This window comes from Hevea brasiliensis, chromosome 14, assembly GCF_030052815.1.
Source record: "Hevea brasiliensis isolate MT/VB/25A 57/8 chromosome 14, ASM3005281v1, whole genome shotgun sequence".
NCBI lineage: Eukaryota > Viridiplantae > Streptophyta > Magnoliopsida > Malpighiales > Euphorbiaceae > Hevea > Hevea brasiliensis.
In genome coordinates, this window is record NC_079506.1 from 15,489,689 (window position 1) to 15,513,502 (window position 23,814).

A 23,814-nucleotide genomic window follows, 5' to 3' on the forward strand; every position below is an offset into this window, starting at 1 on the left:
GCTCAATTCCAAAAATTCTGTAACATATTCATCTACAGACCTGCTATTCTGCCTTAAGGCCTCAAAGGCCCACTACTTTTGATCTCTGAAACTTTCTGGTACAAATCGGTTGCTAAACAGTTCCACAAACTGAGTCCATGACAAACCTTCCATCCAAGGTAATACGTAGTCATTCATCCATTGTCTAGGCATAGGCCCCATGACATGCTGCATATACTCTATAAGTCTCCTATCAGTCAACTGTAACTCTATTCCTGCCTGTCTACAGGACTCCAAAAATCGATAGGCATCATCTGACACATCATAAGTACCAGGCACCAACTTCTTGAAATTGATTATCTGTTTGTAAGGTTTCCCTCTTGGTGCGGTGGACTGCTGCTGCTGTGGGGGGTGAATCATATACTGCGCCATCATATCGATGGTTCTCTGCAAACCAACTAGAGTAGCTGCCATTGGGTCCATGGGACCCTGTGCCATAAAAGACTGAATCTGAACTGGTGGCAACTGCTCTTCTACCTGAGCAGCTCTAGGCCTCCTACCCCGTCTCCTAGGGCAGGCGCCTCATCTTGTGCTGACACCTCATCAGGCACATCTGGTTCTGGTGCAGTGGCAGCTCTCCTACTTCTACGCATTTTCCTAAAATTCAGCAGCATTAGCCCACAAAATTCAAAACAGCATGTTACACAGCTCTATAGACTCATATTTATACATAATTATATGAAGCAGAAACTAGAAGCAAGATGACAATGCAAGACGAATGTGGACCCTATTTTCCGCATGTGACTCCTAGTAGACTTTTCCCAACACTTTAGACAATTATTCCCTATGAATCTAGAGCCTAGGCTCTGATACCATATTTGTCACGACACAACCTATGGGCCGGATCGGCACTAGGACCTGGGCCAGCCTAAAGCCCCTGAGGCCCGTAGTAAGCCTAACTATTCCTTAACCCAACTCTAAGGCCCATTTGGGCCTAATTTCAAGAATTCAACCGGACAGAGTCTAGTCATAAAATAGACCTTTCAACGAAGAGTTTTTGACTCACCCGACCTGTAAACACAATATATAATCAATTGGGGAGCTCAGCTCACCCTCCACATACTCATAACAACATAAAAATAAATGGGAGCTCAGCTCCCTCATCTAGTCCATCAAACATGCATAAAATAATAAGTTTACAGGTCCAAAATGACAATTTATATTACAAACCCAAATCAAATAAATATTTCTAATACATGCGGAAATTCTAGGAGTTAATAGAATTACACAAACATTAATAAACAATCTACGAAGGAGAAAAGCAGGTTAACCACAACAAAAATCCTCCTGTAGCCTGAAAAATAATGAACAGGAGTGAGCGTTTGACTCAGAGAGTAAAATATCAATTTTAACCATAATCTCTATGACTATCTAAAGTTAATGCACCCTGTAAAGTGAAATGAAACATCAGAAATATTTTCACATCATAACAGCAAAAAGGTAATTTGGAGCACTCACACACCCAGTAATGTCAAATCATAAATATATGGGAGCTGATCCCTTATACAGCTCTCTTTAATCCAACCTGTGCCAGCGAAGAACTCAAGTCGGACTTTCACTTAATAAATCAAATCGGGGTCCCAGCGAAGAACTCAAGCCGTGTCTACCTCGAAAGACCGAGTCCCAGCGAAGATCTCAAGCCGTGTCTACCTGTCCTATCCATAGCCAACACCACATTACAAGCACGCCAACGCACGCACACTGCTCCAAATTACTACAACAACATCCATGGCACTTTAACAGTTGTGAATGCAACATAAAACGTGCCTAGAGTTTAACTACATAGATATATACATATAAGTGATGCATGAGCATACTTGAACATATAATAATAGTGAAATTACAATTAAAATTAATATTTTACTCACAGACTTGATAGCAGTCACTGTGGCGGCTGGGCGGAGGAAGAAGGCTGTCCCGGCTCACCTGACAATTTTATTACAATTATTTAATACAATTGACTCAATACAAATCAAGAAAAGACCAAATACGTCCTAAGTCGTGCCGAAAATCCGGCAGAGTCTCCCCTATACCTAGGACCTACCCAACCTGCAAATGGGTTTAAAACACACTTCCATATCCACCAATCATATACCCACAACTCAATCATATCACACAGCCCCTCCTGGGCCCATCCAAACAGTCATCAATCACAATATGTAAAATTACAGTTTAGTCCTTATAATTGACCCTTTTTGCAAAAACTACCCAAATAAACTCTAAAAATTCTAAAACTTTGCCCCGCGGTCCTTAGTAATATTACTAGGCTAATGCAAAAAGAATCATAATTTTCTGAGCTACCACGAATATTTTATGGATTTTTAATCCCATTTAAGCACTAGAAAATTACGAAAAAGCAAGGTTCGGGTTTACCTTTGCTGATTCTGACTCCGGGGACGTGCTCAGGACGTCTGACAACGATGAGGTAGCCAAAATCTCGATTCGATTCCAAGACTTTTTCGGTAGCCGGTCTGTCTGGCTGGAAATTCACAGACCCGGACAACTGTCGAATTTCCGCGAATTGAAGGTACCTACACGAAGCCCACAACACGGGGGTTAGTATAAAATTTTTACGGAATTTTCTAAGCTCATTTAATGCTCGAAAAAATACTACGAAGTTCTGTGGGACCCATCAAAAAACAGTGTCGAAAAATTTTGAAATTTATATTTCCGCGAAGCTCTAGATGAGTGGAGCGCTTTGGTACTCTCGGTTTTCTCGTGGGATTCACGGTTTGCGAGAAATCTAGCCCAAAAGTCGAAATGGGCTAAAACTTTCCGGACAAAAATTAGACAAACCGCTCGATGGATTTTGGTGTCTATGGAAAGTTCTCAAGGTGTAGATGGTGTTTGACACAAGACCCGGCCCAATCGGTGGCCGGATCGGCCGGATTTCTGCCGGGAAGCCGAAACAGCGCACAGCATCAGGTGGTCTTCGCATGCGTTTTTCGGCTGGCCGTGGGGAGGCGTCGGGGCGGCGCGCCAGCGAGGTGGGGAGGCTAAGGAGGTGGCGGCGCGGCCTAGGGGTGAGGGAGGAGAGAGAAAACAGGAGGGGAAGGAGGAGAGGTCGGGCGTGCGAGGGAGAAGAAAGAAGAAAAAGAAAAGGGCCAGTCTGATTTGATCGGTCCGGTTCGATTCGGCCAGTTCGATTCAGGATACAAAATTTTGAATTTTTACTCTGCCTTGGGACCGAAAACGAGGCCCAAAAATTTTGAAAAAATTTTAGAAAACTCAGAAAATTTGTAGACTCTAAATATATTTTTAGTTTTGTCACGTGGTCTTCAAATTAATTTTTAAAAATCATCAAAATTTTATATTTTCAGAAAATCGAACCCGATTTCTAAAACCAGAAAAATCTCAAATAATTTCCCTAAATTTAACTAAAATAAAATATCAATATTTACCCAAAAATAATAAATTTAAAAATTAGGGGTGTTACAATGAAACTCAAATATAATGCTTACTAAATGAATAATATGCATTTAATAAGATATTTATCTTCAAGTAACCAAAGTTTGGTTACTTTTACATTTTATATTTTTTTTATTATACATCTTTATTTGACTTTTTATTATCAGTATATATCTAAATTTATATTTTTCGTAATATTTTTATACTTCTATAATTTTAAATTAATTTTTTTAACTTGTTTAGTTCAAAATTTAAAAAATATAAAGATATAAACAAGTGAAATAATGAAATATATAAATCGTATAATAAGTGTTTAAATATTATAAAATAAAAAAATAAAAAGTGAGTTATTACTACTGTAATGATTATATATAGAAAGTGAATGAGTGATCATAAGTGTGATCGAAGAAAATGAATGAATAAAATATAATTATAAAAATTAAATAAACTAAATCTATAAATTCATAATGAAAACATGTTAAAGTTTTGTAATAAATAATGACTCATTACGATATTATTCATTATACTAATTCACTATATTTAGCAAAATTCTATTGATACAATTAAAGAATATGCTCCTCCCCAGACTAAGCCATGTGTCTAAGGCCATGATTCTGACAATGATTTTTGGTCTTAAAGAGAGGCAAAGGTGGTCTGCGATGGCAGAGCTCTGCCTGCACCCTAAAAGGGTAAGCCCAGGCCAGTGCTCCCGCGACCTGCCCTCTGCGATGTTTAACTATCACTGTCTAAATGAAGTCCTGCAAAACTTTTCAATATAAATATGAATTTGGAATAAGTTGTTTGCCCTGTATATAAAATTTGGATAATTTTTTTTTTCTTTTAAATTAACTTTTGAGGTTGCCTAATCCTGCATAGCTTGGTGGCTATGCCAGGTTAGAGGCTCCCCCTCCCCCTTTTCCCCTGTATCTTGAAAAAAAAAAAGAAAAAACTAATTTTGGGGTTGGATCAAGCTTAATTTATTTTCATTATATGAGTCAAGGGATTCCAAACCTGTTGTGCTCAAACATTCAAGGTACTCCGATCAATCAATGCAGTCCCTAACATATGGGAAGAGGTTATCATAGCTATCAAGGAGGATGGATGGAATTCTTGAGCAATTTGTGAAAGACGTTGTTGCCCTTAAACGATCTTCGGATGCCAAATTGAAATATTGTAGCTGGTGTGATGAGATCATCCATTTGCTAACAGACCTAGAAAATTGCCAGGCCATATCAGTTTGGCAGACACCTCAAAAACACAACTCCTTAAAAGCCATATCAAAGAAAAATAAAAATTAATATACATACATATTATGATATTTGATGAAATATGCTTGTTTAAACCTAAAATATATAATTAGAAAGGTATTTTATCCGTTCATAAATAATAATTATATTTAATATTTTATTTTATTTAAAATTATTTATCATATTTAAAAAATAAAAAAAATTAATTATTTTTTTTTAATTTTATCCTTTATTCTTATAAAATATAATATATATTCATATAATTTAAATAAAAAATAATTAAGTAAATTATTAATATTTTTTTTATAAAAATAAGATTATCTAATTATGTTTTTAATCACTATAAAAATTTTAAGTATGATTATTATTTATATACAAAAAAAAAATAATTTATATTATTGTTAATAATTATAATTCTTTAAAAATATTTATGAGTTAATAAATCGAAAAAATAATTTGAGAGAAAAAGGACGTACGCGCGACGAGGGTTGGGTTTTATGTTTCTTGATTTGTGGCAATTTCGTGTTTCAAGACTTGACGAATCGGACAATGCATCATGTTTCATAATTTGCGGAATTTTAAGGATGCAATAAAAGGAGAACACACGTGCCACGAAACACGTGAACAGAATTTCATTACGTTATTATTATTATTATTATTATTATTATTATTATTATTATTATTTGTCTTTGTTGTAAGACCTCTCAAAAAGAGAAGTAAAATAAAATAAAATAATAAACTGTAATTTAATTAAAATTTGACAAAAAGTATAATTTAACTTTTATATTTTAAAAATCAAATAATTTAATTTATAAAATTTGATAAAATTTACAATTGAATCTTTATCATTATAATTATATTAAATAATCATTAATTTTAATAAAAATAATTAAAAAAAAATTATTTTTATTTTTAATTTAAAAATAATATAAAAAATATATTTTCAATATTACTATATGCCTACCAAATTCTCTACTTTGTATACACAAGAATATTTAGGTAATTAGAAGTGATCAATTAATTATGCATTTTTTTTTGGAAATGTCAATAATATAATTTGATTGAATTTCATCTATTTTTAAAATATACATCGATTCAATTTTCCAATTATAACTGATTTCTGTGCAGCTCTAATTATCTTATAACTTGGGCTGAATTGATCAATTTTATAGGGATTGAGGGGTTAATTGAGATTAATTAAAAAATTAAGGACTAAACCTTAAATCCTCCTAAAGTTAAGGGGCTAAATTACACGTTTAGCCATAATTTTAGGACGAGAAGCAGAGAACCTTTTAAAATGGCGCCTCTGCTTTCAAATTAAAGTACCCATCCAATTTTGCTACGCATCCAGCAACAGTGTTGATACAAGTTGAACCTTGAAACCCTAGAAATTTTTGAGAGAGACAGAGTGTTTGTGAGAGAGAGAAGAGGATGATTTTTAGAACTCCACCGCCGAAGAGACCTAGAGACGATGCCAAAGCCATCGAGAGCTCGCCGGTCGGTTCTGATCGCCGGCTTGTTATTTACGAAGACCCTGTGGTTCAATTGCCTGAATCCTCTCATGAACCTCAACCGTCTGATCACATGCTCTGCACCTACCAATGCCGCCAAATGGTAGGTGAATTTGTTTCTGTGTATGTTTGCGCTGCGTGAATTGGAATTTTGAATTGCTGATTTTAGTTGGTAAATGTTACTTAGTGGTATGCGATTTTCTATGTGGCGATTTTTGGGACTTTATAGTTTTCTTTTAGCTGGAGATGCTTTGGGTTATAGCTTAAATTCAGCATCGGATGGTCTTTTACGAGTGAGGTCATATTTCTTGGAGTTAAGCGAGGTATGATCGGGGGCTTTTAAATATTCTAATCAATTAATAGAACTCTTAATAATTAAATGGTTCTATATTTGCCTCCAAGCGGAAAAGCAAGTTAACAAAGAGAATTATTGTGCCAGAGGTTTGGAATTAGAAGTTGCCTTAGAAAAACGAGCTCATCCATTCGGATGAACAGTTTTTAAAATAGAGGTTTCTTATATTTTAATTTAGCGCAAGAGTGTGGCAAAGCGAATGAATATAGTGTGATGTGAGTTGTATGAATAGATTGTGAGTACGATCATGAGTGGATAATCAGATTTAAGTTTTAGCAAACAACTTCATCCGTAGTGATGTCTGCGGCTCTGCAGCGTTGGATATTGGGCTGTGTTAGGTTCATGAATTTTGCTAGCGACAAACTCTTATGTGAGCAAGGAATGTCTTCTTTTCAGTTTCTTGATGTCTAATGCAATGGCTATGTACATTATCTCATAATGTACATTTCTTTAACGTTGGTTTCTGAGCAATCATTTGAAATGATCAAGAGGTTGATAATTTAGGTCAAATGGAAGATCAGTAATGCAGAAGGCAATTTTAGTTTTAGTCATTAATTTAAGTTTCGCAGACCAAAAGAGTATTCATGGGATTTGGTTTAGTTATGAGTTTTGTCATATTCGATTTGGAGAAAAGAAAAGAAGGGAGTAAGTTGCAAATTATTGTCAATATGAGCCTTAGAGAGACTTTGAGGTCTGGCATGGGAAATCACTAAGGCAGTGTATTTGTACTGTTCACAGAATCTTGAACAGTCCAATGCATCCCAGCATCCCATCCCAACTCAATTGCTTTTTGCTCCCATTTGGTTCCGAACGGAACCAAAAACCCCAGATATATACCCATAGGCCATAAAATCAGAATTCAAGTCTGTTTATGTCACTTCAAATTATTGTAAAAATCCTAAACTAAAAGTTGGGCTCTTAAGTCTTAATATATTTAATAGGGTTCAAGTTTCTGTGTGAATAGGCACTCTCACTTTTTCTTTGTCGTGTGTAACCTTGGGAAATTAGGTTGCCCCATTAGGTCTGAGGTAATTGTTGGAAATTTGATGCTTTTGATGTACTGTGTTGGAAGCATACCCAATTGGCAGTCAGGCTTCTCTGCAGTGATGGACACCACAATTAATTTCTTGTAGTTTTTGTAATTGGAGTAATTGTTTCTATGGGAAAGTTTATTGGGTAAATTTCTTTTTCTTGGTCACTAGTTTCTACTCTTGATTTGTATTGGTGCCATGTCTCAGTAGTTGTATTTTTAAACTTTGATACATGAAAGCCTTAATTTCTTCTGTGTTATTTATAAGAGTGACAATTCTTCATCTTATCAACATATTGCAGGTTAAATCAGATTTTCTGGATGCCTTGAGCAATGCGGAGAAGCAAGTTTGTGATTATAAATCTAAATTGGAGACTTTAAATGAGAACTTCTGCAAAGCTGGTGGGTTACAAGAGGAGGATAGCATTAAATTGTATCCCAAATTTGCCTTGATTAAAAATTTTGCTTATATAGATATTTTCTATACATTGTTATGCTTTTAGTTGTTATGCAGTTATGCTTTCATAAATATCTGTGTTTGATGTCCTTTACAGTATAATGTTTAGCCTTCCCATAAATTTTCAAAAACAACAGAATATATATTTTCTTTATTGGCTTTTCTCCCTCTCAAATGTCATCTGAAGCAAGAGACAGATGCAAAAGTATGCTTGAGCTAAAATTCTGTCTTCATTAATCTTTGTTTACAAATTTGAATTAGTCCAGATAATTTTAATTTTTCCACACAAAGTTATATAATTCTTTTACATGGTCACTGTGCTAGATAATCTAAGTTTGGGGAATGCTATGTAATTACTGCTATCTTATGTGTCATCATGTCTGCAATCCTGTGCAAATGTTTATTTGAGAGGTATTAGTTTTTTGTTTTAAATTTTTTTAAAATGTGTTCATTGCATATTTACCTATCATGCATGATAGCATTTATCTTTTTTTATTTTTTTTTTTTGGGGACTGGCTGATATTTGTATTGTCCAAATAATTCTAACCCTTGCAGAAGCAGAAAGGAAGAAATTTCGAGATCAATTCCTATATGCTGAACAAGAACTTGCTGCTGCCAAAGGACGTGAACAGGCACTGCAACAGCAACTTTTAATGGAGATCAATGATTCCCAGGAGAGGTTGAAGAAACAATTAGAATTGTGCAGTAAACTTGAGGTAACCTTTTGGAACCAAAGTAATGAGCTGGGTCACCTGATTCTCCCCTACGACCTGTTCTAATTTAGATATTTATATCTCATACTAATGGGCAAGGGTGAGTATTTTTCTAAGATTGACTTACACTTGCACGTTGTATTAATTAATGCATTTGGTTCCATATCATTACTGCCTTTAAGTTTGAGAGTTCTGTTGAACTATGAAATCAGTATTTCTTGGTTTTGGTGATTTCCTAACACAACAATAGTAAGTGATTTATCTGAATTTTTCTTTGAAATATGGATGATTAGATTGTCTAATGTGTTGTGTAAAACAATTCTTCCAACACTCTATCAACAAATCTGATCCTAAAGGTGTTGCTTCTGGCTTAATAAAGAAGTTGGCATTCATCATGGTTGCAAATGGAGTGGAGAGAATTATTTTTGTTAGAAAGGAGAAAGACATAACTTAATTACTTAATCATGAACATGTCCAAAAGCATTTCTCCATCAACACATGGGAAACTTTGTTCATGTCATCACACAAGTGAGATTGTGGTAATTGAATTGTACTGGACTTGTTACCAGCTTCTTTCTTTCTTTTTCTTTTTATTGTGTTATGTGGATTCTTACTATGCTCATCTTAATGCCTTCATGGGGATGAATGGCTGCACTTGGACTTCTGAGAGAGTAGTCCTAGTTAAGAACCTGCTGTGTGCTGAATTTTGCATATCCAAATTATGTGATCACCTTAGCTATTTGTCCAATTTAGAAATCTTGTGCACTTGGAATTTATGAATCATGCACCATATTTCAAAAGACTTAAGCTGTGTTTGATAATCTAATTCGGTAGTGACAGTTGAAAATTTCAATAATCAATCATTTTAATGTGTTTGATAGCATTTTTGTCAACTAATTGGCTTAGATTGGTCATTGGTGTGAGAGACTAGACAATTTCGGGAAACACAATAATGAAAGAAACAGTTGTCCTGTCCTATGGTTTTTGCTAGTAGAACAAGTGATTGAACAGGCACATAGCGGTTTTGAGAACAATTTTATTAGATTAGTCTCATGTCATTGGACTAACAAAACCGTTGAGAGGGGGGATGGGGCTAGAGGACAAACGAAATGGAGATTGGACAGAACATGGCCCCTCCTTTCCTGTCCAATCAGTGCAACAGATGCATAAGAATGGGAGATTAATTTTCATCTTGTCATGTCTAGGGTTGTGCACGGTTCTTGGGGAACCGAACCGAACCGAACCAAACTGAAAAACTGTACTGAACCGAATTTGTTTTAATATTTTGATTCGATTTTGATTTTTCACTAAGAACTGAATCGAAACCGTACTGGAGTCGTACCAAACCGGAACTGAACTGAGAACCAAATTTATACATATGTTTATATATTAATTCTTAATTATATTTGCATTTTATAGTTAATAATTATATGATTAATAAATAGTTAAAATGTATATTATATGATATACTTATACTATTATATATTATATAATATATTTAATCCTAAATTATATATGCACCTTATAGTTAAAGATTATATAATTTAGGTATAGCTAACATATATATTGTAGGATATATTATGTATTAACAACCCAATTCAAAACTTAAATACTAATTTAAGAATGACTTTTTAAGAAAATAATTACATAAAATTATTTTAAGAATCGAGAACTGAACCAGAATCTTATGGAACCGAACTGGAAATGAAGAACTGATAACTGTATCGAACTAGAATCGAAACAATGAAGAACTGAACCGGAACCGTACTGAAATTTTGGTAAACCCTGAACCGAACCGGAACTGAACACCCCTAGTCATATCCCTCACAGTAATGTGGCCTAAAGACTGTCTCATGAAGCTTGTCAGTTCCATTTTGATTGAAAAAGAATAATGAAACATTCAATCTACACTCCAAGGAAACTCTGGTTGCATGAATTACAGGATTTATTAACATTATATGCATGAAGTCATTAATTACCACTCCATCACAATTTGTCAATTTGTTATCTTAATATCATTATTACTACTGTTGCAACCATCATTATTATTTCCAATTCCACCACTAAAATGACCAACATCAGTATTGCTACTGACACTACCGAGTACCGACACGACCGTGACAGCCAACACCACTGCCACTTTCATCATGTCTGCTGCCCTGGGCCTCATGATCACACATTCACATCCATTGCCATTGACATTCTTCCAGCAAGAAATAAATGTTGTTTGAAAGTGAACAGAAAAACATTACAGTTCACTCAAACTTGTTGCAATTTTCAGCAGTCAGCTGTTATTAATATCAAATAGTATAGATTCTGAGTAAATGTTTAGTTCCAAAGCTTCAGCACTAATTGGGTACATATAATTTAGGCAAATAGTTTTGGATTAATGTACCTAAATTTTGATCGAATCTTATAATTTGATAGTGAATTGAGTGAATTGGTACGAATCTAACTGATTCAGTCAAGTCTTTTTCTAAAAGGTTGTTAGACCCTAGGCTTCAAAATTTTAGATTTCACTTTATTTCTAGTATGATAAGTGCTCATAAAATCTTCCCCTAACTATTTTTCTTCCATCAGCCATTCTTTTCCCTCTCCCTTTTCTTTATTTTTAATTTTTTTTGGGGTTAATTTACTCCTCTAATTGTAGTTGTGAAATTATGTCATTTTATATTAGTATATCTTAACCTATTAATTTAATCAGTTGCCCACAATCCTTTTTTATTATTTAATTATTTAATCAAACTTAAATAACAGTTTCAACGCATGTACAATGATGATCATTGTCTACAAATTTATAATTATAACATAAAACTATATAACATAATAAGAATATATTGTTAAAACTATATAACATAAACTCAACTCAACTCAATTTAACTAAGCCTTTATCCCAAAAATTTGAAGTCAGTTATATGGATTCTCTTTCTCCACTCTAAACGATTTTTGGTTAAATCCTCGAGAATGTGTAATGCTTCTAGGTCATGTTGTACTACTCTTCTCCAAGTCAGTTTAAAAAAATATATAACATAATAAGAATATATTGTTCTGCTATAAATTATACTTCTAATTAGGTAAACGATAATTCTATATTTATCAAAATATATTATTGTGACATTTTTTTTACTTATTTTTTGGAACATATATCATTTTTAATTAATTTTGAGAATTTTTATTGAATCAATTCTCTAGTCACAAAATGAAGATTTCAATTCTCGATTCAAATCTTAATTTGATAACTATGGATTAACCCCTTAGATACTCAGTCTTTTGTTTTCTTTTTGCTGCGTTGTCATATATTTTGCATTTTGGCTTTCTTATGCCCTCTTCATTTCTTCTTAGATAAAGCTGGAAAATGAGAGAAACCTTCGGAAAAAAGCTGAATCCTCAGCAACTTCTGCAGAAGAGAAAGCAAGTGTTTTGGAGGGAAAGCTTTCCCATCTTTCTGAAAGCATAGACAGAGAGAAAAAGTGCCTCAATAATGAGCTTGCACAGCTGCGAGGAGATTCAGAACTTACTGTTTCCAGGATAACTGCAGATGTAAGCTGAATTTGTGGGTTCTCTAGAATGGCTTATCAGCCTTTATGTTTATTAACATGTGGATTTCTCCTCTTTGTAGCTTGAAAGAATGGAATTCAGAGCTAAAAATGCTGGGAAGGAATCAGAGCTACTGAAGGAGCAGCTAGAAGATCTAAAATTGCAACTAAGTGAGGTGCCATTTATATTTTTATTTTGTTTTAATCCCTTTCTATTATTCTCTTCAAAACTTTTACTTCTTGTTCCCACCTTCCTTTTTGAACTGTTCTTACTGAGCAGCATCCTTAGATAATTTTATATTTTAAACGTGGATAAGTCCACATATCCTTGTTTGAAGCTGTAGCATTAGTAGAGCCTTGGTTGGTTTCTCATTAAATGCTTCTGATTTCCCACTCAGTGCTTTCACCAGAAGAGTGAACTAGAGAAGAAATTATCGAGTTTAACGATTCAAGGAGTTGCTTCTACGGAGAGCAATATTTTGGTTAAACATCTCCAAGAAGAGCTTAGGAATTACGTAAGTTTGTCTCCATTGTGTTACTTTGTTATGTTAAATTTTTGTTCCTTTAATTTATTGCACGTATTATGGTATAAGCCTGTATGGGTTCTTGCCCTTGATAAATGTGCTGTGTAGTGGCTTTAAACGCATTGCTATAGACCATTACAATGAGCATTATCCTACGATCAAAATCTAAGCACTTTACATGTTTTCCCAAGTATAATCCGGGAAAAAAAAAAAAGAGAAATTTTATTGCAGTTTATTTCATTCCCAAGGGAACATGATGCAGAATTTTTCAAAATCCAGCTGCAAGCCATAGTAAATTTGGGGTGTTGATGGATTTCACATCACATATGTATAGCATTTTGCAGACTTTTATTAGTTATTACATGAATCCATTCCTCTTATAGTTATGTGATTTATCTATATTTGACATTTGAGCAGGAGTCTGAAGTGAGAGAAGCAAGAAAATTGAAATCGTCTTATGAGAACATTGAGTTATTAAAGGAGAAATTATTGGAAGAAAAGAGCCGCAAAGAGACGGCAGAGTCAGAGTTATCCAAGTTACGAGAGTGTGAGCTAAATATGAGGAAGTTGGAGGACGAGTTGTCTTCTTGGAAGTTGATGATAAAAGACATCCCTGATGTGTCATGCTGTGACGATATACCTCTTAAGTTTTCAGCTTTACAGAAGTATGTATAGCCTGAAGTTGATACTCATGGGTTCATCATTAAAGACCACTTTAGGGTTGGCAGGAGATAGAAAGTTATACTTTTTAAAAGAAGAATGCTATTTTTTTTTCTCAAAATATAATCATGTTGGTGATAGGGTTGATTTCATCTGTGGTCATTGAACTTTTATTGATTTCAGTTGGTTACTAAATTTCAATTTGTATTAGTACAATTACTCAATTTTACTTTTGTTTCATTAAGGTTGCTATTATTAGGTTTGGGTAGAATTTTCTGCAAGATTTTTTACGAGTAACCAAGTAAAAATTTTCTAATCTAGTTATACAATTTATAATAGATTTATGGAGCTTTCTTACTTAGTCAACACATCATAAATTTGCTAAATCCTGATAAAATTTTGTCAATAGTGACCTTGTTGAAAAAAAAAAAAATGTATTGTTTCTGATACAAATGGGTTTTTTTGACTTGTTGAAATTAATGAGAAGTTCAGTGACCTTGGGCGGAAGTGGTCTGTGGTGGGAAGGGGTTAGGCATGTCCTTGTACTAGTTATACTTTGTAAAGCAGGTTGCTAATTGGAAGTGATTTTGTTTCTGTATAGCTTCTGAAGTGTTGAATAACTTCTTGTTTTCAATGCTACCCATCTGTTGCTTTATTGCAAAGATAAAAAGTGATTGTGATCTTAAAGGAAAGGCTTGGAGTTAGTGTTTTTAATGTAGTTCTTTTTCTACTCTCATTGTAATTCTTTCTCAAACACTGATATTTTCTTTCAATGCAGAGAGGTGATTGATAACATGATTAAGGTGGGTGAGGCAAATGCGCGATTGAAACAAATGGAGGTGGCTCTGGATGCTGCCCAACTTGGCAAACAAAATGCTGAAACTGAGACTGCATTGGCTAAAGAGAAGGCAGAAGGCTTGAAATTGGAGGTCAATCAGATTGAATTGATGGTAAGTGTTGGTTTAGGTAGTTTCAGGCTATTTACAATTTCCATGTTTCTTTACTTTTTCTAATTTTTTTTTTTCATTTGACTAGTGAGTCGTGTGTAAATTGGAGGCCTTACCACTGTAGTGGGCTTTGTCCTTCTCTGTAGTTGATCTATTCAGCTGCAGTTAGGGGAGCTGTTGTTGACCAAATGCTGCATCTATTTTCTATGAAAACATAACTCTTTTTGCCTTTGACATTATCACTCCATTGCTTGCTATGTTAGGCAGCCAGTGTTGGTTCATTTTATTGGAAGAAATACAATTCTTGCTTTAGGTGCTGATTTGCAGAGGGTATTATGTGCACCTGAAAACATTGATCTACTTTATTTCTATGTGACACTTAATATTGATTTTCAACCATCTATGATTTTCTTTTTTTTTTTTTAAATGTTTTAATCATTTTCTTTACAAAAATATTGATGTTATTTTCAGCTTTCTGCGGTTACTGAAGAGAGAGATAGGTTGAAAAATATTGTTGATGAATTGAGGAGGTCAAAGAATGAACAAGCAGGGGATGGAGCAGCTTCTGGAAGTCTTCTTCAGGTCTTATCTTACCCCTTTCCTTCCTCCTTTCTGTTTTCTTCATTTTGGAAATTCTTCTGACCTTTCTTGATGGTCTTTGTTTGCACATTGTTTTTATGTGCAGGAACTTGAATCATCTCTTATGAAGAGGGATTGTTTAATTAAAGAATTGGAGCGTAATTTACATGAAAAAAAAGAAGTTAATAATCGACAACTTGATGAAATAAAGTTGCTCAATGACAGGCTGAATAATGAAGCTAGGAGAATCAAATCGCTGGAAAGGGAGAGTGACCGGCTTCGTTCAGAGATTTCTCTATTGGAGTCCAAGGTTTGTTTACAATTTATTGCTAATTTTGTATAATATTTTGTTCAAGGACACCTTAAAATGAAAATCAGGTCAAGTGATTTTTTAATATCATTGAGATATTTTTCATTACCATTTTTGTTCTCTTTTTACTTTCATTCATTTTGATTTGGTGAGACAAATGAAACTTCATTAAGATGCTTAATTTATTTCATGTCCTTGACATTAGTGCTATTTTCCTTCACAGCTAGGTCATGGTGACTATTCTGCCACAAACACAAAAGTATTGAGAATGGTGAATACTCTTGCAGTTGATAATGATGCCAAACAAACTATAGAGGCTTTGCGTACTGAGTTGCAGAAGACAAAGGAGAAGTTACAAGCTGTTGAAGAATTAAAGAGTCAGTCAGGTATCAAGCAATGCTGTTGAACAGCAATACTTATTCTTTTTTTCCCTGTAAGCTATTGGCTTCAAAAAGTTATAGATTTATGCTTGTTATAATTCATAAAAGTCTACATTTAAGCATCATGGCTTCATGTCATTGGCTTCTTCTTTTGTCTTTACTAAGTGGCTTCAATTCTTAGCCTTTATATGGTAGCAGATGCAGATCATAAATCCTCTCATTGAGATTCCTTCGGTCTTGTGCCTGAAAATGCCCACTTGTTAATCTGTAACTTTGGTGAATGGCTTAAGATTCATGAATTGCTCTTAATTCTTTTTTCAGACTTAGTATAAATAATTTGGGTGTAATACACTGTGTTTGCATTGGTTTGACATGTTTGGTTGCTGTGTAATGTTAAGAATTTTGAAGGACCCTTTTCAGATTATATGGAATAGTATAGTTTTTCAAACATCTAGATTCTTGATGCTTAAGCCAGTATGCTGTATGGAATAAAATTCTTTCCTCCGGCTCCTTGATGGGCTTCATGCCCTCTCAAAATATTATGTGTTTTGAGCCATGATTTTAATTTTGCAGTCAAGATGTCTCATCTCATAGTCCTTGCCAACCAGAATCAAGTAGCAGGACTTGATTGTGGTTGAATAATCTGTGTGTATTCCCTAATTGCCATCTTCTGGATTACCCAGACAGGATCTTTCTCCTTTGATGGTTCTAGTTGATACTGTTCAGGCAAGTTTTGAAACTTGCATGCCAGATATGGCAGTGTGGCTGCAGGACACTGCCATACAGTAAACCACTTTGCTTCCATACTTGGAATAGACTTCTTGAACAAAAATGAACTTTCTAATAAATTATATTTTGTAATTTATCACCTTAAGAATTCTATAGCTTATCTGTCATTTGCGTGTTGACTTCAGTGTTTTTCTCTTATTGTATTAATTGCACAGGCGATGCTGGAAAGCTGGTGGATTCCTATATATCTGGGAAAATGACACAGTTAAAAGAACAAATTGCAACTCTTGAAAAACGTGAAGAAAGGTGATTGGTGTTGATAAAAGAACATTTCAAGAGTTCTATTTTTCAACTTTTCTCCATTACTAAAGCATTCAAGTTTATCCAATGAACAGATACAAGACTGTTTTTGCTGATAGAATTTCAGTGTTTAGGAGGGCATGTTGCGAATTGTTTGGTTACAAGGTATCATATGTATTTCTCACTGCATTTTGTAGAGTTTGGTAAACATGTTGGATTTTCATCTCATTTACTTGTTTGAATGAGGCTGCAAATGCCATTTGTTGCCTTTGTTTTAAGCTCCTACTATTGAAACGGTTTTGGCATTTCTACTCTATAATTGAACGAATAAAATTTCTTTTCATTGTTCAATACATGTGCATGAGATAATTGTCAGAAGCATACATTTGAAAATGCCATCTTTTCATGTCAATGTGCTAACCAAAAATACCTTTTCTTTGGTTTGAAAAGAAGCATATTTTTTGCTTAAATGACGTTTTTGGCAGATTGTAATGGATGAACACCAGCGGTCGAATGGAATTCCGGTTACTCATTTTACCCTTCAGTCTATCTATGCGCAAAATGATGATGAGAAGCTTGAATTTGAATATGAATCAGGAAATACAAACATTTTGGTAAGATAGTGAAATATGGTTCCACAGAATTGTGAGTTATATCTTCCATAGCATTTAACATGAAAATTTTCTCATGCATAAATTCATAAACGGGATTTTAGAGTATGGTATTGGTTCCTTTGGTGCTGTACAAAGTGACTATTGCAATTACTGTTTTTTTCTTTTTTTCCTGCTTTCTTTTGGTGGGATTTCTAGGACTGTATTTTCCTTAGGCTGCAGAAATGTCTATGTAGTACTATATTAGGTACATTCATTGTAGCAAGCAAAGAAGAATTTTAAACTATTTTTCATTTGCAACAGGCGAATGCTTACACCTCTCAGTCTGAGATATCTCGTCAGGTATGTAGCAAAACCTTTTCTAAGAATGCGTGTTTATGGACTCACATCCAAAGGTGCACAAACACAGTTTGTGTGCATATACTTGTGAATTACTGATCTCATATGTTTTTCGAGATGGCTGTCTATTGGATTTATACAGACATTTCTCGAGGTTAAAATGGGTCTCTCCAATCATGTCAAATAATGTTCAAGATTATCAATTTGGTTCTTTCATAAAACTTGAAATGAGTTCCAATTTGATTCCTTGGCCATGCTTGTGAAGGGATTCTTTTTTTGAAGCAGCTGGTTTGGATTATCTATTTTGTGTTAGTACTTAAAATTCTTCAAGTAAGGTGATAGGTCATCTGAATTGCTGGCCTGTATTGGGGCGAATGCTACTCATCCTAAGCCTGCCTTTTGCAGGTTGATATATTTATTCATAAGATGAATTCTATCCCAGCGTTCACAGCCAACTTGACAGTGGAGTCTTTCAACAGAAGAACTCTATCTTGATACAAATCAAAATACCAAGATTTCCCCAGATGCTCCTGATTTCTCGTATGTTGAAAATCAGTGTGTTCTGTATCTTAATTATTTTATTTCCCAGTTGATTATGCTGTTAACTTAGCATGATCTTTTTAATTATACAGCTGCGAAAGAGAGATTTGATGCTTTTGTATTATTAGCATGTGAAATGAACTGCCAAAAATATGTAATATGTTGGTTTTTGGCACTTCAAGATTTGATGGTGATTCTCTGTTCCGCATATGCCCCTGGATGCTGTTGATATGCCAACTATTTAGAACCTAATAATTCTCTCTGGCACTCCTTTTGACTGGAGTCTAGTTCAAATAATTCAACTTTTGGTGACCTTCCAACCTTTTGAGTCCTCATCAGAATTTAAGCTTATTTGTGTCAAATTATGCTTGTACCCTTTGTGATGGAGAAAGGTGAAGAAAAAGTGAGCGTGGGGAAAAAGTTTAAGAAATTGAGGTGCATTACTGTTAACTGTCCAAACTTTACGGTATTGATCCATTTCCTTTGGTCTTCCCATGGCTTTTAATCGCAATTATGGAGTATACATCCCATGAACGGCTATGCCTCAATAATACAAAACCACCACCACCATCATTCTTCACTTGTGTCACTTCAGCTAAGACCATCTTTCCTAGCTTGGGATGATTTCTGTTTTGAAGTATACGAGTAATTGAACGCTAAGCTGTGCATATTTCCCCATCTTTTACCTCTTTTATGTTCTAGCTCAGTATTCGAACTTTGGTCAATAATATGAGCACTTGCCTTGTCCTGGGGATTGATGTATTCTGTTTTTCACTGTGCTTGGCTAATAAATATGAAATGCTTGGGTTTTGTTGTCATTTTTAAGTCCAATTATGATGTATTAGGTACATTTTCGAATTATGCATTTTCATTTTCATTTTCATCCAAGTCTCCAAATTTCAAATCCTTATATTATTTAAATGTAACATCAGAAATTTTCTTTTCAGCTATAGCATTATCGTCTGCTTTTGACAAAGAAAATGTGATGCTTTGGAGGCATCCATGCTACATCGAGTGAGAACAGTTGGCAGGCAAGGAGTTTGTTAGTGCATGAGTAAAGAAAGATGGGATGATGGGAAAGAATAGATGGGCTTGAAAAGATGGTTAAAAAAGCATATTATAGTGCCGCTTTCTTCGCAGTGGTGATGGATTTTTGAGCGCTCTAAAGATTTAATCCCTAATTTTTGACTAAATTGAAAGCTCTCAACTTTCAGTGGCTACTAGCTAATGAAGGATGTGCTTGTGCTGACTTTGCTAATGATGATGATGGTCATTGCTAATTTGTTGAGTGGTTATGTAAGGTTTTGGCAATGGTGATAATCTCTTTTAAGAAATTTGAGAAAACCCTAATGTCACTATCAAATGTCAATCACTTGAATGCTATGAATCTGATGATCCTGTTTTCTATCTTTTGCTTTTTGGAAAATTTGAAATTGCTGGCCTGTTAATTAATTTAAGAGGTTGAGCTGCTTTTATGGTCTATGCATGGCTCTATGGACTGCAATGACTAGTGTAGGCATAGACTTCTACCTATTGAAAAAGAAAGCAGTGGAAGAAGATAATAGCTTTATCTTCTTTTACTTTTATTTTCTTAAGATCCTTAATTAGGTTTGATTCTTTAAACTAATAAGAACTCATGATTTTCTACACAGGTAATTAGGTAATCACATTATATATAGGATAACAATCTCTCATAGTCCTCTTACAGTCTCACCTACTTGTAGGCTAGACACTTCAACATTCCAAAGGAGAATAGATAACATAAACTAATGAATCTTGACCACAATTTATAATGATTTCTTTTAACCTCTCTAACTTTAATCCAAATGGAGCCTAGATTAGGAAGGTATGTGGTGAAAATCTGACAGATACTGATACTGATACAGATCATGACTTGTTTAAAGAAATTGAAAAGGGTTCTTAGTAATTTTGCAGAACACGAATAAAGTGTCAGTCCCTTCTGAAAATAGTGACAAGTTAACACTAGCTTGATAAAACTTTAAGCTTGCCAGCTTTATATCCTGTAAAATAGTCCCTGAGAAAGTTTGTTCAATCTCTTGAATGTTGATGAGAATTGCTAGTGTGATTAAGATTGTAGTTTCTATCATTACTTCTGCATATATACTAGCAATTAGCAGCAGCATCTCTATAATCACTTTGATCATTTCTCAGATCCCCTCACCATGGCTAGGAACTGCAGCATCACCATTGTTAGTTCCATATCCATTATGTCCCTGTCCAATTCATGGACCCACATATCAATATCTTTATTCATAAACAGTCTAGGCTTATCACTATACTTTGAATAATTCCACTTCTGAAATGACAAACCATGTATTTATGTCTATAACTAATGAAAAGAAAGATCTGTCCACTTTTTAAGGACTATAAACAATTTGTCCCCTTCAAAATCTCTTATTATTTGTTAATTTTCTAGAAATATTATGCAATATTTAGACTGAATATAGACATGGATTCGATCTTTATTGCTTATAGAAGTGCCTTTTTTTTTCATATTGTACGGAAAATGTTAAACGTTTTTGTTAATTAATAATTATATCAAAACATTTTAATTTTGAATAGTATATCCTAATCTTTAACATTATAAGTAATTATAACTAAAACCTTAAAATCAATTTGGTAGATTTTAAATTTTATGTATTCAGCAATTGATAATAATAATAAAAAAATTATAGTCAATATATTTTATTCTGTATGAATATTTTTTATATTTTAATGAAATTATCAAAGTCTAGAAATGAAAAAATAACTTTCTTTCTTAAAAATGACTTAAATTTTTATTTAGTTAGGAAAATATTTTTTGTTAATTATTTTTTATAAATATTACAAACGTTAGAAAATATAAAAAATATTTTTTAAGAAAATATTTTTCGTGAAATAAATAGAGTATAAAATTATGAAATTTAAATGTAATTACTCTCAATCTTAAGCATTAGAAAATATGGTCTAAAATTAAAACATTTGAACATTTAGCTTTGTTTTTATCCAATCGGCTTTTAAAAAAAAAAAAAAAAGAAAAGATGCGTCAATTTTTAAGAAACATATTTTTTAAAGACTGAATGATTTAATTCATTTCCTGATGGAATGATGTGAGAAAAGCAGCAATATTACAATGCAATACAAGTGTGAAACGTCATTGTGCACCATAAGACACATGTCCTTATGGCCAAAGAGAAGCACTGAAATTGAAAGGCCTTGACTCATTCTATTTCATAGTCCTTTTACTCTCTCTCTCTCTCTCTCTCTCTCTCTCTCTCTCTCTCTCTCTCTCTCTCTTTAAGGTCAGTTTCTTTTCTTTGAGGTCATATTTGTAGGGCAAAAGCTTATTAATTATTGGAGGAGATGAAATGCACATCAATTCTTGCAATTTCTTTCTTGCAAGAAATGCCAACATCCAAAACTTGGTGAGAGAGACTTAAAGAAACTGATATCTGACCATTCCTTTTTAACCCATTGGATTGAGGAGGGTTTCCTTATCTTTTTGGGATTTTTTTTAGGATAAGTTATAAAAATTACTCTAATTTTATGCATTTAAAAGTATATCCTGAAATTATTTTTTTTTAAATATTTCAAATTTAAGCGACATTAATACATTGATAAAAGGAGAAAATTACTTAGATATATTTAAAAAAGTTAGAGTAAATTATAATTTAATGAAATTCACCTATTTAATCTTAACATTTTTTTTTGGTTTATGACACCCCGTATTCGGTGATCCACTGTCTCCGATTATTTCCAAAGTCGAGCTACTTTCAAGCCTATATAGGAGGAGCTCTCCCAGCATTTTTTTTTTCATTCACAAGACTCAAATTCGATATCTTGTTTAAGGGAATCGAGTCTCTTCCACTCGACTCAATCGAGTCCCTACCATAAATTTTCTTTTTTTTTTTTTTGATAGAACACACACAAGATCAGTGACAAGAATGAACCACTATTAAAATTATAACAATTTTAATAAAATTTTTATTTTTATATAAATCATATACATAAGACATCTGATATGATATCCGAAATATGATAAATTTTCTCTTTAATTTATCCAAATTTGAAATCGGTTATTGTGTAAAGAAAAACCAACAATTATTTAAATATTAAAAGTTTATAAATATTTTAAGAGGAGTGATGATGCAACACTAGTAATTTTTGCTTTACTGGTGCATGCATTAAAATGCTTTGGCTCTGTCCTACTAGGGTAGCAATTGGACAATGGAGAGCAAGTACTGTCCACATCAAGGAAGATCAAATTCTTTCAAATACCTATTATGTAAAATCTTTCGGTCTCTCTGTAGTCTACATGACATAAATTGTTATTTATATATATATAACTGTAATAATAAATATTAATAATACTGAGTCCTTTCAAGAAATATTTATGGTTCTCCTTTAAAAACAAAAGAAAACCCTACTTTCGCTTGGCCAAGCAATCCAAAGATCTTGGTCTTCGGTTCCAAGATATTCCATGATTGCCTTCCTCATATACTATCAGCAATAATATATATATACAAGCTAAGCTTTTGTCGAGTTGAGTTTCATGCAACTCATGAGTGGCTCGACTAATTTACACACCTAAATTTTACAGATGATAAATTAATAATAAGTCAACACTTATTAATATATTTATTCATATAGCATGTAATTAAATATATATATATATATATTTTAATTTATTTGTATAAAAATAAAGTTAAATGTTCCCATTATTATATATTATTATGGATACCACCACCATTAACAATTAAATTTTGTTATTGTGGGTATTTTTTTTTCTTTGCTGAATTATGTAAGATGACATCGCTATAATGCTTAGAAGTATGATTATCCACATTACCAGGCAAGGGCATGCATCTTCAAACTTTGAATTATTTCCATGTTGGTCCAAGACTAGAGCAGGTTATAGCCTAATGTGCTTACAATAATTTTGAAGTGCCTAAATTGAACTTATAAACAAAAAAAATAATAAGTTGACAGGATCAGCTTTTCATTTCAATATTTATAAATAAATTTTGTGCTTATAAATTTATTTGATTAAGTATTTTATTATATTATTTTTATTTAATTTTTAAAATTTTATCATAAATTTTATTTAATATTATTTTTAGTCATTTTAATAGATACGACAGTCCTGTTATCACATATATGATGAACAAAAGAGCACAGTCAGAGAGTACCTCTGGAGAGGGAATAGGCATAACATGAGTTCATTATATGTGTGGTAAGGGCTCTCGACTTATCTGAAACCTATTAATTACTTATAAGTGATACTTTAATTAAATATTCAACTGTTTTAAATTTTAAATATTTTTAAGCTGAAATATCCTCTAAAATGCATGGAAAATTTAACATTTGACTCTTAACCTTGCAATCTCAAAATAAATAGCTGTGAATATGATGATGTGGTAAGTGGCATCCCACCTGATAAAAACCCAAAATAATTAAACTAATAAACCAAATAATTAATTAATGCTGATTGACATAATTATACTAATTGATCACAATTTAGAATTCGCCCCTCTGGATGTCGGCTAACCAATAAAAAATCACACAATTTATCCACAATAACAATATTGAATCTCAAGGCCCT

At 33.3% G+C, this 23,814-nt stretch overlaps 1 protein-coding gene across 3 annotated transcripts; it reads left to right on the forward strand.

Moving 5' to 3' along the window:
• Nucleotides 1-5,978: 5,978 nt before the first annotated feature.
• On the forward strand, nt 5,979-19,619 carry LOC110634728 (mitotic spindle checkpoint protein MAD1). Of its 3 annotated transcripts, none has more exons than XR_009143222.1 (17): nt 5,979-6,308; nt 7,890-7,989; nt 8,600-8,760; nt 12,100-12,297; nt 12,377-12,469; nt 12,692-12,808; nt 13,235-13,482; nt 14,256-14,427; nt 14,896-15,006; nt 15,110-15,313; nt 15,537-15,699; nt 16,638-16,728; nt 16,818-16,887; nt 17,208-17,336; nt 17,637-17,675; nt 18,078-18,227; nt 19,160-19,619. XR_009143222.1 is itself a non-coding variant. In XM_021783856.2 (17 exons), exons 1-16 carry the CDS (start codon nt 6,126-6,128, stop codon nt 18,165-18,167), a joined length of 2,169 nt encoding a protein of 722 aa, XP_021639548.2. In that variant the 5' UTR covers nt 5,979-6,125; the 3' UTR covers nt 18,168-18,212; nt 19,160-19,619. The 3 variants fall into 3 exon arrangements, 2 of the variants coding, with proteins under 2 accessions (XP_021639548.2, XP_021639551.2); XM_021783856.2 differs by having other exon boundaries at nt 18,078-18,212; XM_021783859.2 differs by lacking the exon at nt 19,160-19,619 and adding an exon at nt 18,305-18,397 and having other exon boundaries at nt 18,078-18,212.
• Nucleotides 19,620-23,814: the final 4,195 nt, after the last annotated feature.

What these genes read in the sequence shown, in the direction of transcription:
- LOC110634728 (XM_021783856.2), top strand. Translation starts at nt 6,126, where the DNA reads ATGATTTTTAGAACTCCACCGCCGAAGAGACCTAGAGACGATGCCAAA. An exon ending in CTTGAAAAACGTGAAGAAAG is followed by an intron (nt 16,729 to 16,817) that starts GTGATTGGTGTT and finishes TCCAATGAACAG; the next exon opens with ATACAAGACTGTTTTTGCTG. An exon ending in GCGAATTGTTTGGTTACAAG is followed by an intron (nt 16,888 to 17,207) that starts GTATCATATGTA and finishes CGTTTTTGGCAG; the next exon opens with ATTGTAATGGATGAACACCA.